At 44.5% G+C, this 11,508-nt stretch overlaps 2 protein-coding genes across 5 annotated transcripts; one reads left to right on the top strand and one right to left on the bottom strand.

Annotated features, from left to right (window-relative positions):
• The first annotated feature begins 211 nt into the window (after positions 1–211).
• On the top strand, positions 212–769 carry LOC141042965 (uncharacterized). The gene has a single exon (XM_073511877.1). It carries the CDS (start codon positions 212–214, stop codon positions 767–769), a length of 558 nt encoding a protein of 185 aa, XP_073367978.1.
• Positions 770–1,368: 599 nt separating this feature from the next.
• Positions 1,369–8,829, bottom strand: LOC109753845 (probable protein phosphatase 2C 42). 4 transcript variants are annotated; one of them, XM_020312852.4, is made up of 15 exons: positions 8,335–8,829; positions 6,076–6,155; positions 5,923–5,992; positions 5,711–5,810; positions 5,531–5,627; positions 5,327–5,437; positions 5,199–5,232; positions 5,057–5,109; positions 4,912–4,961; positions 4,613–4,667; positions 4,339–4,512; positions 3,853–4,175; positions 3,277–3,762; positions 2,722–3,185; positions 1,369–1,695 (listed from the first exon to the last, which is right to left on the bottom strand). In XM_020312852.4, exons 2-11 carry the CDS (start codon positions 6,118–6,120, stop codon positions 4,390–4,392), a joined length of 738 nt encoding a protein of 245 aa, XP_020168441.1. In that variant the 5' UTR covers positions 6,121–6,155; positions 8,335–8,829; the 3' UTR covers positions 1,369–1,695; positions 2,722–3,185; positions 3,277–3,762; positions 3,853–4,175; positions 4,339–4,389. The 4 variants fall into 4 exon arrangements, with proteins under 4 accessions (XP_020168441.1, XP_073366741.1, XP_020168499.1 ...); XM_073510640.1 differs by having other exon boundaries at positions 8,547–8,785; XM_020312910.4 differs by lacking the exon at positions 8,335–8,829 and adding an exon at positions 8,023–8,128.
• Positions 8,830–11,508: the final 2,679 nt, after the last annotated feature.

The raw sequence follows: 11,508 nt of genomic DNA, 5'->3' as shown, positions 1-11,508 counted from the left end.
CAAAGAGCCAACTGCCACTGAAAGGTTGTTGGCGATCAATGCCGAGAAGGGCTTCCCGGGCATGCTTGGTAGTATAGATTGTATGCCCTGGAAGTGGAAGAACTGTCTATTTGCTTGGCAGGGGCGGTACAAGGGGCATGTGAAAGGTGCCACTATTATACTTAAAGTCGTGACTTCACAAGATCTGTGGATATGACATTCTTTCTTCGGCATGGCTGGTTTTCAAAATGATATCAATGTTCTTCAGCGTTCTCCAGTGTTTGCAAGGCTTGCAGAAGGCCACTCCCCAGAGGTCAACTTTGAGGTCAATGGCCACCAATACAACAAGGGATATTACCTAGCTGATGGTATCTATCCTCAGTGGTCCACTCTTGTGAAGACCATACCCCATCCGCAAGGAGAGAAGAGACATATGTTTGCCCAAATGCAGGAGAGTGCTAGGAAGGATGTGGGGCGTGCTTTCAGTGTGTTTCAGTCTCGATGGGGTATCGTTCGTAACCCTGCATTGACATGGAGCACAAAGAAGCTTTGGGAGGTGATGACTGCTTGTGTGATCATGCACAACATGATCGTGGAGGATGAGCATGATGATAGCATCTACGACCAAGGGTTTGATTTCCAGGGTGAAACTGTTGAGCCTGAGCATCCACCTCCTGCAGCCTTTGAACAATTTGTCGAGTTTCATCGAAAATTGTGTGATTGGCATACTCATGTCCAACTCCAAGATGACTTGGTTGAGTACATGTGGACTCACATTGACAACCAATAAATTTATCGGTTTAATGCAAACAAATTTCAATTGGGTTGTAAGACTATTTGATATTATTTTTATCAGTTTTGCTAAAGCACATCTAGATGTCTATTTTTATTTCCATTGGATTGTAATAAGACTATTTGAGACATGCAAATGTTTGCTATGTTTAATTTGAGTTATTTGCTATTCTCCAACGGACGAGATGCGGCCAAAATGCGGTCGCGCTTTGGGCACACGACTGACGCATCCACAAATCCGGATGGACACAGCCCCATTGTCACCTACGAAGCACCGATACGTCAGAATTCCCTGTATCGCTGTTCAGGATGTCGCCTATTGGGCTCGCTCGGGGCGGAACTAGGGATCGAGGGCTGACTCAGGACTGCCGCCGCCGCCAGCAGTGGCTCGCCACCGCCGCCTGTAGTGGCTCGCCGCCGCCGGCCCAACTGCCTGGAATTCTCCTGGTGTGCAGAGGTCAGGGCGAACGGCCGGGGTATTTCGGAGGATCAGGCCGAGAAAGCCATTCCACGATGTTAAGGTCGCCTGAAAAACTGGGGTGGAGATTGCAAGCGGGCGTCACGCCGGGGGAAGGACGGGCGATCCCTCGCAACCAAATGAGACCAATCAACTTCTTGGAAGGAAAAACTATAAGCCCAAAACAACATGCCCGCAGGCCGCAGCAAAACAAGCTTGCCGAGCTAAACAGACTCCCCAAGGAACAAAAACAGGGAAACATCAGTCTCCTTATACACGGGTCAGCCACACCTATTCTTACTCATATCTAAGAACTACAACTCATCCACTTTTCAGCATCTTCTCATCAGCGGTAGCACCAAGGCTCCTCCGATCCTACAAACAGTCGCTGTACAACCTTTCATTCTGTTCAAGAAATCATGTGCTCGCGCTGCGACCAAGTTCTCATTCCCTTGGTTTCTGCAGTCCTGACAAGTAGATAAGCCAATAGGCTATTAGAATAACTATACCAATAGGATTTAAAGGATTAATACCATTAAACATGCATTATTTCTGGTTTTCCACAGTACCCAAAAGACCGCCAATATACCACTAGCAATAGCTCTTCTAGCATTAACAGGAAAATCATTTAACCAACTAGCAATATTACTAAAAGAATCAGGAATTTCATTCAGCCAAAAAGTACATTTTATCACCATTCCAAATGTAGCTAGCTACAGGACAAGTGAAAAACAGATGATCTAAATTTTCATCTATGCTACAGAACATACATTTAGCCTCACCCTGCCAACCTCTACGAATGAGCAAATCTTTAGTCAGCACACTTTTTACTAGCTAACCATAGGAACACTTTAACCTTGAGGGTGGTTTTAATATACCAAATGTCTTTTAACGGATAAACAACTCGTCTAGCTTTGACAGCTTTATACACTTCACTGAAAAGGTTCCAGACTTAGTCAAGGTCCAGACACATTTGTCATTACCTACAGTCAAATGCATCTGCAGTCCCTCTGCAGCTGCTCCCACAAAACAGCTAACTCTCCCCAAAAAACTCTTCTAAAGCTGAGACCAACCATCTTTGAACACCTTAGCAACTCTACAATTCTTATTGGTACAAAAATTATACAACCTATGATATGTATCAGCTAGACACACACCTCCTATCCAAAGGCCTTCCCAAAACCTAGTTCTCTCCCCATCAAAAACGTTTTTCCTACAGAATTTAAAAAACATATCCTTCCCATATCAGCTATACCATCCTCCACCAAATTATGTACTAGAGGGGCAATAAGACCATGTCCTACTGAACTAATGAACTGATGAACAAAGTTTATTTAAGTGCTCTGTAGCTACCTATGTAGTGAGTAGCACACGACCAAACAGATGTTTTGTGCATGCGTAGTAAGATAGCAACGAAATATTTGTACATCATAGGGAATGAAAACTGAAATAAATGGAGAAGCTCAGTTCCTCAGTTTCTAGAAGCAACTCACCGGCTCAAACATCATCAATGGAGAATCCATGGATAGGTGATCGGAGAACGGTTCCTTCTCTCAGGGGACACAGATCTAACCTCCTCATGATGTCAGCCATTTCACCTCCCAGTCGAAGAAGAGATCTGATTGAGCAAATCTTAAGCTTGATCTTGTTTTCAGTGTCTGTTGGAGCTGCGGCGGATGATATCCGTGCAATCTCAGCAACTTCAGCTCTCAAGGCCCGAACGCGTGCATAAATTTGCTTCTGGAGGTCCAGGAGGGGCTGACGGATCTTTTCTTTCCACCCTTGAGTTTCTTCAGATAAGTTCTTTTTCGTAGTCAACAGAGCAAATATCATTTCAGTTGAACCAATCTTCTGTCGACAGCTCAGGTACAATGCTTCATTGAAGTCTTCATTGATGTCACAGGATGTCTCAGCTATCAAGCTTGTAGCAACCAGCAAGCATTCATTGAATTTGAAACTGTCAATAAAAATAAGATGGATATGATTAGCAAAACAAACAAAACAACTGTGGGATCACTATATAAAAACGACAAGAGTTGACAGCATACATCGATGTGTCATCAGCACCGCTAGAGATATCAGCGTCGTCGATGGAGAATCCATGGATAGGTGATCGGAGAACGGTTCCTTCTCTCAGGGGACACAGATCTAACCTCCTCATGATGTCAGCCATTTCACCTCCCAGTCGAAGAGCTCTGATTGAGCAAATCTTAAGCTTGATCTTGTTTTCAGTGTCTGTTGGAGCTGCGGCGGATGATATCCCTGCAATCTCGGCAACTTCAGCTCTCAAGGCCCGAACGCGTGCATAAATTTGCTTCTGGAGGTCCAGGAGGGGCTGACGGATCTTTTCTTTCCACCCTTGAGTTTCTTCAGATAAGTTCTTTTTCGTAGTCAATAGAGCAAATATCATCTCAGTTGAACCAATCTTCTGTCGACAGCTCAGGTACAATGCTTCATTGAAGTCTTCATTGATGTCACAGGATGTCTCAGCTATCAAGCTTGTAGCAACCAGCAAGCATTCATTGAATTTGAAACTGTCAATAAAAATAAGATGGATATGATTAGCAAAACAAACAAAACAACTGTGGGATCACTATATAAAACGACAAGAGTTGACAGCATACATCGATGTGTCATCAGCACCGCTAGAGATATCAGCGTCGTTGATGGAGAATCCATGGATAGGTGATCGGAGAACGGTTCCTTCTCTCAAGGGACACAGATCTAACCTCCTCATGATGTCAGCCATTTCACCTCCCAGTCGAAGAAGAGCTCTGATTGAGCAAATCTTAAGCTTGATCTTGTTTTCAGTGTCTGTTGGAGCTGTGGCGGATGATATCCCTGTAATCTCAGCAACTTCAGCTCTCAAGGCCCGAACGCGTGCATAAATCTGCTTTTGGAGCATGAATAGGACTTTCCGATTTCCAGTTCTGAGCCTTCTTCAGTGCTGCAAATAATATCAAGAAATGAAACAGTAGTGAGCAGATCTACTGTTTTAACTCAAGAAATGTACCATCACTAGATGAAATTGAACAGAGGTCTTCTCTGCTGTTTTAACTCAAAAAAATCAGTAGATTAAATCTGACAAAGTTAGTAGTTGAGAAGCATACTCATCCTGTTCCTTTTCTGTGGGCACAGCGGCATCACCATCAGTCTTTTCCTTAGCATCTCCCTCTCGGTCTTTCGAACGAAGTATCAAAACACATGTCGCTTGACACTTTGTCAGCCATTTCAGATGCACAGTGGTGAAGAAGATCATTGCAAACTGTATCCATATTCACCCTCTGGATCACAGCATGTGAGTAAGAAATCCAATATCAAATTGGAAAAAATGATGTGACACATGCTATCTGCAAATAGGAATCGGGGCTTTTTTTATCTTACCAGGTTTATTCTCTCAGTCACAAAATCAGTAAGTTGTTGGACTGGCATTAGATCCCTACAAGAAATGAAACAGTAGTGAGCAGATCTACAGCAAATAAGAGATACCATGTAAAATTTTGCAGGTTCATCAAGTAGACTCTTAACAGACAAGTTCATCAAGCAGACTCTTAGAAGACAAATCAAAATTGCAGGTTCCTCAAACAGGGTCTTACAGTATAAATCAAATTTGTCCAATGACTTCTATAAAATTGACCACGTGAATTATATAGATACTAATGCCATAGAGTTAATAGACTTACATCAAAGAACCAGAAGCCATCATCACAAAATCAGCATCTTTCATAGATTCCTACAAGGAAGATTTTCACCCCACCCCCATCAGACCACATCCAATGAGATGACCTTATAATTCTTCAAAGCAATTAGTTGCCCATCCAGACTTACCATGAGAATATGAGGAAATTTGTCAGCAGAATCACAATTCTTCTTCACATTATCTGAAAACATGTGAGGATGCATGAGTAATTGTCTAACCTGCAACAAACCCAAGAACTTACTTCCTGCCTTCTGTAGGTTTTAATCTTACCTTCACGGTTGCTTCCAGTGCCTAGACGGTTGGGCTTTGGACATAAAGAAAAAAAAGGTAGCATCGTCACATTTCATTTATGATGAAAGAAAAAAGCTTGCTGATTCAAGTTAAGGAACTATCTATACCTTCCCATCTTTTGAAATGAAACATAGAGCGGATCCAATGGTAGCAATTATGCTATCTGCGCCTCTAATCAGAGCTATCGATGCACTAATGCCTCCACAGAATGGGATTTCCTGTTTATGCATAAGACAGTCAACGGTAACTAACCTTTTTCTTTCTAATCTCATATTTGCTTCATGCTGAATTACTGGTAAATAGCATCCCACCTTAACCGGAAGAGAGCCTGAATGCTTATAAACCGAAGGATCATCAATGTGCTCACAGCCATACACAGCTGAGGTAATTTTCATTTGCCTGTCAATCCTGCAAAGTAATGTAAAATTGGGGCTTAGATGTGTTTATTTTATATAAAACTGTGTCATAAGTAACTACTCAGTTAAAATAACCTGTACAAGGTGTCTTCCAAAGCCTGACGCAAGTTAGTGTCAAACTCTTGATGTTTGTGGAGCTCCTGGTGAATATTTGTTGTGCAAAATTTCCCAGAAGCTAAAAAGGAACAAAAACCCATAAGTAACACCAGCATTACAACCAGCAGCACTGTGTAAGTGAGTATATGTATTCAAATGGGATTCTTCGAGATAGAACTAATCTATCACACCTTCACTGCCATTGTACACTGCGAAAAACGATGTGGGAGTCTGGACATCGAGATTGGGTATGGTAATGTACTGTCACATTACAGAGCTCAAGTTACATAACTAGATGATAACTTGAATGTGATCAAATTGTAAATGGTCTAAATGTTACTTACAAATGATCCTGTCTGGGTCATGCCCATCACTGTATGCCACCCCATGCTCAATCATTTTCGCCTTGGAAAGACCTAAATATCTGTTTTAAGAAATCAAAGAAGCAAGCTTAGTAAAGATGAACCAATATCTGTTTTAAGGAACAGTTTATGAACCACTAGAGCCAACATTAAATCTTAAGGATCACGTACTACTGAATTATATCAATTCACCGATGTCAGAGTCTATGGTACGATAAATAACTAGCACTGGACCATGAACCTAATCGACGATCTCAGTAAGACAATTCACTAGAGCTCCACAGTAGTTAGTACTTCTCTTACTGTTCTAGAATAGAGATAAATTTTCATCACACATCCAAAATTTTGACTGGTTATGTCACTCACAATAAGAAACTACTGTTGTTACTTGATTCACTAGATTATGAACACTGGACCTGTGATGCAAGTTAATCAAGCACATCTGCTTTGCGTCTAAGAGCATATAGCCTAACACTCCTCGCATGTATTCCTTACTAGAAACAAATGTACTTCAGTCATAATAATGATGAAAAGGATTGCGCCAAGCAAACTCTGTTATACAGATGCGAGGACAAATTACTAGGTACATAGATACACAGAACTGACGATGTTAACAGATAAACTTGGAACTGATAGTGGTACTGGTCTACAGCTCAGCCTCATATTAATTTTTCATGATTCACGTCTGCAATGTTCTATGCAAAAATAACTGCTCGCGTTCCCCTACCATGAGTTCCAGCGGCTCTAATGAAAAGCTAACGGAAAAACCAGGACAGGATTCAGGCCTTAGGTTTAAGCAATTACAGGGAGAAAATCGAATATGAAATCTACAGAGCAGGTACGCAGCGATTCTGGCCCATATATGGGAGATGCAACCCAAACGAAGCAACAGAGCAGGTACGCAGTCGTCATGGATTCGTCTCTAACCCAAAAACTAACGGGGATAGCCTAACAGGAGACGGTTCACGCCCCAAAATGAAAGCAGCCGAGTGGAGATGAAATCCAAACCAAACGAAACCAAAACGCGTGGTACAGTGCAGGAGGATTGAAGCAAGTAGCCGAATCTGCACCGATTTGAGAGAGTAGAGGGGATGAGACAGTCGAATGCGACAGAGTTCTCGCCTGGGAGATGAAATCAAAACCAAAACAAAACAAAACATGTAGTACAATGCAGGAGGATAGACGAACAGCAGCTAAACAACTAATTCACGAGCGAACTAGTAGCACTAGCACCCGAGCTAAACAACATGAATACGCGGATTGTCAAGGAAAAGGCGAAACAGTGTACGAATCACCACTTCTCCCCCAATCACCCGAGCTAAACGCCATGAATCGCCATGAATTCCGTTTAGGACCAAAACCAACGGGTGAACATCGAAGGAGAAACGAACGAAACTAGTAAACGCCATGATTCCCGGATGTTTCGACAGGTGAGAATCAAAATCGAAACCAATCTAACCCTCGGGAAGGAGAAGCATTGCCCGAAACTAAACAATAGGACCAAACTGGGCTAGTAAAACGCCATGGATTCGCGGGTGCTTCGTCTCTAACGAAGAACAGAAGGTCAAAATCGAAACCGAGGTTGAATCCAACCCTGGGGGAAGAAGAAACACGTCCCCAAACTACACAACACGAGCAAACCGAACGAGTAAACGCCATGGATACGCCGGTACTTCGCCCCTAGCCAAAAGCACACGGTGATGAGCTACGCAAGCGCACTCAAACGGATTTGAAACTGCGGTCGGGAAGGTGGAATCAAACGCGAAAATAATTCCAGTCGATTCTCGCCTCTGCGGATTACCGAGACGCACTTCAACAACAATCGCTTCAGAACAAAACTTCTCAAGCAACGAAGAAAAAATGCGAAAAGGGTGGGGATATGGGAGAGCTTGAGGTTTTGCAGGAGGTGGGGAGGACTAGAACTTTCACCTCTTTGGTAGAGAAATCTAGGGGGTGGGTTGTCGCGAAAGCGGAACAGGTTTTTCAGAAACCCAGCCAAGGGACGAAGGGGGGCGTGATGGTTTCTTATATAGGGGGTGGGGGGGCACGCGGCCTACGACTTCTAGCCAGCTAGGTGCAATCATCAACCCCCGCGCATTAAGCTCGGGTCTTACTTTATTTCTGCACTAATTACCGTAGTAGTCTACAAAGGCAATTAGCAGAACAAATGCTGTGTCAGGTCCTGACAGACAGGATAAGATAGAGAGAAAATTGCTGAAGAATGAACCAATTTAACAATACCAAGAAAGCTCCGACGGGGAAGCGGCCGGCCGGCCAGCCCGGTCGTGGACTGTCGCTCAGCGGCGGGCCACGCCAGTTCCGTACGGCAAACCCTGGTGGCATCCCAGCGCAGGCAGGCGCTCGCCGCGCGGCGGCGGTTACCCATCAGCTCCGAGACCGCCGGCCATCCGTGGGCAGCGACGGTTCCGAGGCGCGCTGCCGATGCTCGCGACCGGGGTGGTCGGCCGGCCAAGCGGCTGCGGCAGGCAATCGGTCGCAGCGCCCAGCGACTCCGTGGGCACCGGGACCGCGGGGGAGGATCTGAAAGAACTAAGTGGGGGGCAGAAGGCGTGCGCCGCCGCGGCGCCATGGAGGATGAAGATTGACGGTGGTCGCGCCGGCGTCTAACGACGAGTAGTCGCCGTCTGACCGTGCGAAGACTGCGAGCAGTTAAGAGGGAGTGGCGTGAGTGAAGTAGTAGTACAGAAGTGAGTGGGATGGGGCGTGAAAATATCCGGTGGGAGGGAAAATATCTAGTGTTATCAAGACCCAGGTGCCCTGAGCCGTGGGACCGTAATGTCTGCAAAAAGCTTTTTAATACTTTAAAAATTGTGCATAAATCAGTAGATCTAACGGCTCCCAGATGCCCTACAATCTAAGAATCCGATAACCGAGGAGCCCGTATCACGGTAGCACCTAAACCTCGATAGCACCATATACTCTCAATTGGACCATCGAGCCGAATCCGTAGTGTCCCATCCTGATCCCATTATGGCATCTCCAACGCCACCTCTCTCAAATTAAACTCACTATTCATCCATATGCGTACGTGGACACGGATAAAGAAAATTGTGCCCAAAACATCCGCCCATTTCAAACGTGAATTGAATAAACCAAACAAATTTCATGCATATCGCACCAAATTCATGAAAAGTTTGACAAGAGGCAAATGAATACTGTCGGTCGACCGGCCAGCCAGGCGATCGGACGGGTGCCTATCACCTATCCTCTCGCGTGTTCAACGCAAGCCCTATCCCAAATCTCTTTCTTCCTTCTCCAAAAGACCAAAAGTGTTGTCGCCCTGGCTTCTTCTCCCATGTATCTCTCTCGCTTTCGCTTTATTCCGATCAATTCAGCTTGCTAGACACACCGCGGTTGCAACAGAACGGTACCCCCATGATGTGCGTCGTCCTGACAAGCCCTCCCCATAGCCTCCATTTTTTTTCTGCGTGTGCCTTCACCCAACGTTGCTCGCTGCCCCGTCGCTGCAAAAAAACGGTGATGCCAATGCTGCGAAACAGGGCGTCGCCAGCGTGCTCCTTTGTTTCATCCTTCCCTTCTATGCAGCCGCGCATCCCACGCCCCCCTCCTTGGAGCCACAACCGTGCCAAACAGTGTTGCAACCAAGGCGGCCACCGGAGCTGCCATGATTGGTCGCACGTCGTGTTGCGATAGTTTTTGATGGAATTGGACAGAGCTAAAGTTGGAACTAGCAAAAAAACTATTGATGCCGAAGCTTGAACCAGCATCTGGTTTTGCTGCAACCAGCTGAAGCCGGGAGCTGGAACTAGAGCTGGTTTTGCTGGAGCCGGCCAGTATTGGAGCTGGAACCAATATTTTTTTTTGCAACAATCAATTTTGGCGGTTCAGCGGCGACAACGAGGCGGATTGCAACCCGCAAAGCTTCCACCGGTGAGATTTTTAGGCCACGACCTCTCCAGTGAGGGAGGGCTGAGAACGAGAACGAGAGGAAACGTGCGGCCGTGACGTTACATGTTGGAGTGTGTCCGAAGCTTGATGGGTTCAGACGCATGGTGCATGGATGATCGTCGACACTAAAGAAGGTGGGGCCTAAAGTGATAACCGGGGGCGGCACGACTATGCATTTGAGTGACGCGAGCACCCGAGTGGGAGGGGGCGGCGTTGGGAACACGGACATCCTCGGTCTTTTCCCGCTAACGAGAGCCCACGAAGGCGACGACCCCGCCGTGACTTTGGAATTGATTGACGTTGCAATAGCGAACCAAACAAGTTTCATTTTTTGTCGATTCCATTTAAATTTACATCTACGAAGCAAATAACTCACTCAAAATTGTCAACAAACCATGTATTCTTCTTTTAACACAATACAAAGCAAAATGCCTACATACAGCACAAAAGTGTGTATTCTTTGTGCCTACATCAAAAGGCAGAACTTCTCATTCATTGTGCCCTGCAAGAAAAATGAACACACAGACTCGTTGTATTTAGCATAAAGCATAAAAGCATAGTCGCATGAACCCGTCAGGAAGTACATCACTAGAGAGTACATCGGATCAGATGATTAGGTAGGCGAATGCCCATGAGGAGGAAATTGCACAACCCACCAATAGTTGGTATTGCTTTTGCACAAAGCACCTATTCTACGGGTTAGTTGTACAAAACACCACATATTGGTGTAATTCGTTAAAGGTAGGTCTAATCCAGCGTTTAAGTAAGTTGATGTGACATTTATTGGTGAGCCCTGCTTGTAAGTTCACATGTGTTAAAGAAAACCGACCACACTAGCTGAAAACCGACCACACTAGCCGGCCAACTAATAAAACTGTTAATACCTCCCACACTATTTGGTCAGATTGAGCAACGATTTTGCCAGATTAGTATTGCATACATGTATGGTTTGGTGCATTTTTTAAATGTTAAATTTTGAACTAAAAATTGAACGAGCTAAATAAACTTGCTAATATCTCCAAACCTCTAGCCAAATGAATTGAGATTTTTCGAGATCAGTGTTGGATACATCTAGGGTCTACTAAATATTTTCACTTTTCTTTTGAAAATAGCAATGAATTTTGAATCAAAACTTGAATGAGAAAACTTAAACTTCAAATATACTGTATATCATATCATTGGTCCAAATGAGATGTTTTTTTCAAGAGTACCGGGTACATGTATAATTTGCTGGATTTTTTGCACCTATTTCGAAGGTGATGAATTTTTTGAGTCAAAAAGCTGAATGGGCCAACTAAAACTGCAGCCGGAAGTCATTAGTTTGACTTGCTGCTGATGTGTCCGGTTTTCTTTGCCACGCGTGCACTTCACTTACATGCGGTGTTCAACGTTGAATTAGTTTCTGTCCAATCTAGGTGTTTGTGCAATCTTTTGGGTACACGAGATTAACAAGGAAATATCTTGGCTGAATGACTTTCTTCTACT

The sequence above is a fragment of the Aegilops tauschii genome, chromosome 3 (genome assembly GCF_002575655.3).
Source record: "Aegilops tauschii subsp. strangulata cultivar AL8/78 chromosome 3, Aet v6.0, whole genome shotgun sequence".
NCBI classification, from domain to species: Eukaryota; Viridiplantae; Streptophyta; class Magnoliopsida; order Poales; family Poaceae; genus Aegilops; species Aegilops tauschii.
Note: the sequence above shows the minus strand (reverse complement) of the source record. Positions and strands in the feature narration are given on the sequence as shown.

Bases quoted from the DNA above. Each gene is read 5' to 3' on its own strand.
- LOC109753845 (XM_020312798.4), bottom strand. From the start codon at position 4,133: ATGCTCCAAAAGCAGATTTATGCACGCGTTCGGGCCTTGAGAGCTGAA. The intron at 3,763-3,852 runs GTATGCTGTCAA...TTTTATTGACAG, and splicing joins GGTGCTGATGACACATCGAT to TTTCAAATTCAATGAATGCT. The intron at 3,186-3,276 runs GTATGCTGTCAA...TTTTATTGACAG, and splicing joins GGTGCTGATGACACATCGAT to TTTCAAATTCAATGAATGCT.
- LOC141042965 (XM_073511877.1), top strand. From the start codon at position 212: ATGGCTGGTTTTCAAAATGATATCAATGTTCTTCAGCGTTCTCCAGTG.